Below are 7688 nucleotides of genomic sequence, written 5' to 3' on the forward strand. Positions count from 1 at the left end.
ATATCCAAGTTCAAAAGCTTGGTTTCTTTCAGAGGTGAGGAGATTAGCTGAGTCCGTAAATATAAATTCCATCAAAAGAAGACACATTGAGAACACATGGGTGTGGTGCTGAGGCTCATGATCTCAGTGATGAGGAAGTAGGGATGGACAGATTTCTGAGGGCTTGCTGGCCAGCCAATTCTGCTTTGCTGGTAAATTCCAGGTCTTAGAGAAGCCTAATCTCAAGAAAAGATAGAAAATGTCCTATGTTGTCGACATGTGTGAAGAAAGGAAGCTTTTGAACTTGGATATACTCTGTGTGGAAACAATGCCTTCTCAGAGATATTTCAAGATGCATTTTACAAATGGAAAAATTAAAACTTCTCCTAGGTTTGTTGTGCTTTCCACCCAGGCATGTCTGCTCTCACATACACATGCACACAATCTCAGACACATGGACATACATATATAAATGTATGTACTCATGCATGTAAACACATACAATTTAATGCCAAATATAAGTTCTGATTTTGATCACATTTCTGTCTTGATATAACCACTTAACAGTGGGGGGAAAAATAGCACTGAGAATGATATAGGGTTTTTACCAAGATAATGTTGCTACTAACCTCACCGTTCCTTAAAGTACGAGTAGTGGTACCCACCCACCCCACTCCACCCCCTAAATAAGAAAGCTAAGTGTTAAAGGATTGTGCAGAATGAATAGTTTTCCTTTGAATTCCTTTTAGAAAGATTTTCTTGAACAAAACTGCAAAGCAGATGAATTGAAAATATCCTATGCCTGATGCTCAGTTTCAGCAACTAGCTTGACTCCATTTACAGCATGTACGTGCATTTCTCCCTGGGAAACAGGTGGCATGCTGGCACTTTTTTTTTTTTATTCTTTCAGCACACATATTTCTCTCTGGGCATCCTTGCTTACAGAACATGAGCCTTGGTGTGAGGTCCTGTTAAACAAGTTATGTCTGTGTGAGGAATCACAACATGCTTTTGGAAAAAGAAAGACTTTCTGTTGTTTGTTTTTGTAAACTTTCTGTTTGCTTGTTTGTTTGTTTGTTTACTTTTTGAGACTGAGCAAAGCTGCAATGTCTGGATGTTTCAGTGCATGGACTGACTTCAAGTTACGTTTCTTCCTCAGCCTCCTGAGTGTGAGAATTGTAATGATTACAGTAGTGAGCCATCAAACATCTATTCAAGAAAAAGATTGAACAGTTTCTTCCTTACCCAATTTGAGATGATAGGATGCAAGGTGTCTTTGGGATAGAACATAATATTGGAGCTTATATATTTAGTATCAATACGCTTTTTAGAAGTCAAATTTAAAAGTTAATTTCTTATATCCAGCAGCTAATTATAGTTAACTTTCATCTCAAATTAATACATCAGGGAGAATATTCAAAATAAATTCAATCTGGAACACATTCTAAAGCCAGGACCATCAGAGAGAGAAAATGCAGAGCCAAACAAAGCACCCCTAGGGAACAGTTGCTGATAAGTTTATAGACAGCCAAGTGTATGCTGTCTTTACTGTTGCAAGAAACTAGCCCAGATTTAGAAGGAGAAAATATCTAAGCTATTCACCCTATTTTTCCAACCTCTCATTTTCTCTGCTTAAATGTATTAAGAGTAGAGCCTGTTTGCTTTGTGTATGGGGGTGAGTGCTCGTATATATGTGCATGTGTGTGTGTATGTGTGTGTGTGTGTGTGTGTGTGTGTGTGTGTATACCCCGTAATTATGAAAGAGAAAAAGCTGTCCACAAACCATGGAATCTCTCCTGTTTCAATTATTCCCCTTTCAAACATAATCAAACTGTCATCTTGTTGACCTTGGCTTCATACATCTCAAAGATATTTTCTTTAATGTTCACCAAGAGAATCTCAGACCGTAAACATAAGCTTCCAGAACCTGAATGAATGATTGAGCCATTTTTGTATTATCAGCAGTTTATGGAACTAATTCTTGTTTTGATTTAATGTCCTTAAGTTGATGTAAATTGCAAGTGAATAGTTAGATTGTATAAGATATCCTCTTATTTAACTGCTTGGACCAAGAATAGAGAAAGGCTCATTACTTATACTTTAAAATAGTCTTAGTTATACTTAGGAATAGATTCAAGTTTCTTTTATTTTTCTTCCGGTTGCATTCTTTAAAAGATTAAGATTTCGTTAAAAATGTAAAGTATATTTTCCAATACACATTATACTATTATGGTTGAATACATTTTAGGAACTTTAAGTGCAATTGTGGGCATGTGATTATGGCCCTTATGGTCTCATGGGCATAAAACACATTTTCCTTGAAATACCTTCTCTCTTATCTTTTCCCTACCATGTATTAAATCAAGACAAAAAACTAGTATCTCTTGTTTTCCACTCAAGAAACATAAATGTTAGAGTCATTATTGACTAAAAACTTAAAATCACCAGAATATATCAGCTAAGAAATAATCAAGAACAAACTGACAGTTTAGAAAGGCATAAAATAAAAACTGTTTTCCAAACCTGCTTTAAATGTAAATTTACTTCTAAATTCACAATTTTCTTATACAACCTAGCTTCTATATTCATAAGTTATATTCGGAGATCAATCCAGCCAAATTTGGGTTGAGAAAATATTGGGAAAAATTCTCATTGCTGCTGCTGTACTTTTTTTTTCCGTTTATAATGAACAGATTATTTTTGCCTTAATCAGTTGTTCCCTACACCATAATATAAGTTCTTATGAATCACTTAGGCATTATAAGTAACCTAAAGATGGTCTAAAGAATGAAAAAAAAACACATACATACATATGTACATATATGATTACTACTCTAAAAATGGTTATCAGCATCCATGGAGTTTTGTATGTTCATGGATTCCTTATAACCAAATCCCAATGTATACTAAAACGCAACTATATAATACATTATCCAGAAAAAAAGGTTTGATGTGGGATTTCTTTTCAGTATGCTGTGTATATATTTTGTTACCATTGGTTAATAAAGAAGTTGCTTTGGCCTATAATAGGGTAGACTATAGGTAGGTGGGAAAATTAAACAGAATGCAGGTAGAAAGAAGGCAGAGTCTGGAAGATGCTATTTATCCACTCAAGAAGCGAGATGTGAGGTCCATTGTGTGTGCTGGGAGCTGGGAACTGAATCCAGCAGAGCTTACATAGGTAAAAGACAGGGGGCTGGGACCTCCACTTGATTAGTTCTGTTATGTGTCACTCTGAATGCTACAACGTTCCTGTTTTTCCTCCCATAGATATGAAGTGTAACCATATGTGTGTGTGTGTGTGTGTGTATGTTAACTCTGCATGTTTTTATCTTAGAAATACACTTTCTAGGATCTTGGATTTGTAATTAATTTTCCAGTTTAGTTTTGGAATAATCAAGATTATTTGCTATTAAACATATTGTTGAAATATTTAATTTTTTTCAATAATGACACTATTCATTGACATTTTGATATTTATATTATCATTTTCTGTAACCGGGTTGAATCTAAACCTCATTCCATTACTTTATGATTTTTTTTTATTTTGAAAAAACATATACATATATATTATAATTAATTATGATCATATCTACTGTCTATTTCCCTCAAAATGCTTGTATAGTCTATAACTGACATCATGCCCTTCCCAATTGTTTTTGTTCTCCCTAGCTCGCTCTATCTATCTATCTATCTATCTATCTATCTATCTATCTATCTATCATCTATCTATCATCTATCTATCTATCTATCTATCATCTATCTATCTATCATCTATCTATCTATCATCTATCTATCTATCTATCTATCTATCTATCTATCTATCTATCTATCTATTTTTGATAGCTAAATTAGGTTACAGCTGTTGTTACATGCATGACTGTGGGACTATTCACTGGAACATGAGAAATGCCTTACTGGCCACAACCATCCTCAAAATGTATGTTTGCTTTCCTTCACCCACTATCCACTGGCAAATCTTCTCAGAAAGGGGTGGGGTCTGGGGATCAACTACCTCTCTATTTCAGGATTTTTTCTAGCTAATGTCCCACCTGCTCTCACTAAACCCCTGATTCTTTCCTGATTTCTGTGTTTACTTCATGTTACACATTCACATCTCATGATTTTGAGTTAGGAGCTCTGGATGAGAAAGAACATGCAGTGTTCATATTTCTGAATCCACATTACCTCATCAAGCCTTCCTAATTCTACCTATTTGCTAGCAAAATTTATGGTTTTATTTTTTATTTTTTGTAAATGAAGAGTGTGCCATTGTATCTATTCAAAATTTAACTATCCACCTATGAAACTGAAAGACATTTGGGTTTTTGAACTTCCTGCCTACCATGAACAAGGTGTCAATGAACATTTCTGAGCAAGTATCTGTGGAGTATATTACCAAGTTGTTTCAGTTTGCAGTATAGCTGTGTCAGATGGGAGACTTATCCTTAATATTTAAAAGATTTTTCATGTTGATTTTCATAATAGATGCAGCAAGTTATATTTATAATTGTGAACAGTTTTGAAATAGAGACCTTTATCAAATACAGTTTTACAAACATGACTATTCTTTGGACATCTTTTTTTTTTTTTTTAATTTTGGAAACCAGAACATTTATTTTATGACATATTGAAATCCTCAAGATGAACTGGATGCTGCAACAACTGCCCTCTTGGGTTTAGGGGTTGTCCCTTCACAGAATCCATGCCTGAATCTTCGGTAGACAATTTTTAGATGCCTCATCCGCCCAGTCCCGGTAGTGTTTCGTCTCTTAGCCTTGGCACTCCAGTTATACTTTCTCTTGCGCTTGGCAGGGTAGCCGCATTTGCCACAGGTAGACTTCTGAAGGTGGTAGGCCTTAGAGCCACAGCGGCGGCACAACGTGTGCGTCTTGTTGCGACGCTTTCCGAAGGATGACGTTCCTTTCGTCCGTCATCTTGCTTCTGCCGCCGAGGCCAAAGAGACCGGAAGAGCTCTTTGGACATCTTATATTACTGGGGTAACTCCCAAATCTGAAATCTAAATTATAAATGTTGAAAATCTGAATCTGAGCTTCAACATGAAGACATGTGGAGAATTCTGTAACTGACTCTATGTGTCAGATCACAAAGTTCAGGTTCATTAAAGTAGTGTGTAAACTTTTAAGCTATGGAAAAGACGTGGATGAAGCATAAAGTGGGCTTCCTATAAGAGATCTCATTTTTATAATATGCTTACAATCTAAAATCCAAAGCACACTGAAATCTGAAGACTATATTTTAAGACACCAAAGACAACCTATCTTTGTAATTGCTGTAATTTCTCTCCCTTTGGATTTGTTTGGTGCTGCTTGCTTATTTTCTGTTTTGTTTCTATCTTATACATTGTACCTATCTCTGGAGAAAAATGGACTAGGTGTGTATCATTATTCAAAGTGAAATTCTATGTACGCACAAATAAAAGTCTCTTAAACTTTTGAGTTTGCTTGAAGATGTATTTAAATATTGAGGGAAAATGAGGACAGCTTTGATTCTTAGGGAGGAAAACCACATTGCATTCTCAGAGCACATGTAGACCCCAGACAGGGGCGGCTGATGAAGTAAAATCTTGTTGTTCACCACTCTGCGTGAACTTTGTCAATAAATACTTGACAGCTGAACCATTCCATTTCATGTCTCAGAAGACCAGTCACTCTTCCTAGTAATTAAAGGACTTCAGAGAAATGTCTGTTTTCCATTTAGGTTAAGAAGAAAAATCTTATGTAACACATTACAGGGTTCTGAAGAATACATACATATGCCAGGAACACTTGTTTCAGCCGAGAGAAGACAGCTGTGCCTACTGACATGTTCTGTTTCTCTGAGAAATGTTCTTCATTGTTCTATCCAAATCAAATGTGATAAACTGCCACATAAAAGTTGATATTATTCCCAGTAGGCAAACAGGAATGTAGGATTTGGGTGAATACTCAGTACCTAGAGTATTACATACTGAGAAACTAAACGGTCCAAATTGTTTTAAGAAATATTTTTGGCATAACTCTGATTGTAAAAGACACGTAACAAAGTTGGGTATTGATTTGGATAGTATGCTTCCATGTAGTCTCGAAAGTTTGAAAGAAATGTGGTTGTTCAGTTTCTTCCTTATATTTTCAAGAAAATGAAAGTAACAGCAGCATCACTTGTTTCTGTTCAGAAATTCAGTTGTCAGTGTGTGCTGCCTTACGCTTATATATTCCCATGTCCTATCTGGGATGTTATTTGGTACAAATTTTTACAGTAGAAGTAGTCATTCTTATATCTGTTGTTCGACGAGAGATGACTTTTGGGCTGTAACTAATGATTTGGTGCTGCAATGCTGCCCTGGATTCAGAAAAAGTCTTGTTTTTATTTTTGTTTTTTTTTCCACTTTATATTCTAGTATTAGAACACTGTGTTCAACCAAAAAATTCTGGATTGATGAAAGAATTGCAAAATGCATAGACAATAATAATTATTTAACACTGCAATAAACTTCTCAGTAATATAATACTTGAAACAACACATCATAAAACAGAAGAGCAGAGTTTGTTTCAAGTATTATATAAAGATATCTTCCTCAAATGCTTCTCTAATCTTTCAAACATTCATTTATTTTACTTTATTTTCTCTTTCGCAATTTGATACTGCTCTACATCACAAAAAGTACTCATTAAAGACATCAGCATTTCTTTTATCCCATCATTTGATGTATATGGTCAGTATTAGCTGGTTATTTTATTTGTTTGCCCTATATTTCCATTCTTTGAGAATTTCATAAATGCGTACAATGTGTTCTGATTATGTCTACGCTTCACAATCCTCTCTAACTCTTCCAAATTCTCTCTTCAATATACCCTATCCAACTGCATGTTCTTTTATTTAAATGACTAAAAGAATACAAGAGTAGTTTTATAAAATTATCATGAGTATGAATCTATCTGCTGGTGCATGATCAACCTATGGTAGGTCACAACCACGAAGAAACTGATCCTACTTTTTTTAGTCGGCATCAACTGCCAAAAGCTTTTCTGCTGGGAAGGAACCTAATGAAGAACTCCTTTATCTACGTTTGAATGTTAATTAGCTTGATGTTATGCATGCCTTTTCCAAGCAATCACAGATGCTGTAGGTCTATAATGACAACGGAGGATACTACTTTTTTGTAGCAATTTTCCCGAAAACCTGGGCCAGACAATATCTTTCATTGAACTTGTTGCAGGTTGGCTGGCTGGCCAGCAAACTCCAGGGATCCAGCTCTCTCTGCCAGCCCTTACCACCACTGTCAGATCCAAGACTGAGTTGATAGGTGATTATTGATTGTTACACTCAGCCTTTAAATGGGATCTGGGGACTTGAACTCAGGTCCATAACCTTTTTGCAGCATTTCTTTTAGCCACTGAGCCTTACCCCATATCATGATGTTTGTAGAATAACTTGAACAGAATTTGTATGTATACGTAAGAAATGAGGTGTATTCTGACTACTGTATCTTCTACTCTCTGTGATTTATTGCTCTTCCCTAACCCCATGCTTCCCTTGTCACAAGTGCCTTTTACATACTGACATTTGTGCTTAATCCACTGAGTTAAAAAATTATCATTTTTGTAAATGCGTATTTGAAACTGTACATTGGAACTTGATGGTACAAGTACATCAGTGGGTAGAAGTACTACCAGAAATTTTTCAGCATAGTTCGATGGGAAAGAGAA

At 35.5% G+C, this 7688-nt stretch overlaps 1 protein-coding gene across 1 annotated transcript; it reads right to left on the reverse strand.

The window, feature by feature from the left end:
- Positions 1 to 4618: 4618 nt before the first annotated feature.
- Positions 4619 to 4906, reverse strand: LOC121434299 (60S ribosomal protein L37-like; the record flags this gene model as incomplete). The annotated part of the gene is made up of 1 exon (XM_041633107.1): positions 4619 to 4906. A coding segment is annotated over one exon (288 nt), but the record flags the coding sequence as incomplete, so codon positions are not given.
- Positions 4907 to 7688: the final 2782 nt, after the last annotated feature.

This window comes from Microtus oregoni, unplaced genomic scaffold (assembly GCF_018167655.1).
Source record: "Microtus oregoni isolate MIOR12 unplaced genomic scaffold, Mior012 000043F_ref0000047, whole genome shotgun sequence".
Classification (NCBI taxonomy): domain Eukaryota; kingdom Metazoa; phylum Chordata; class Mammalia; order Rodentia; family Cricetidae; genus Microtus; species Microtus oregoni.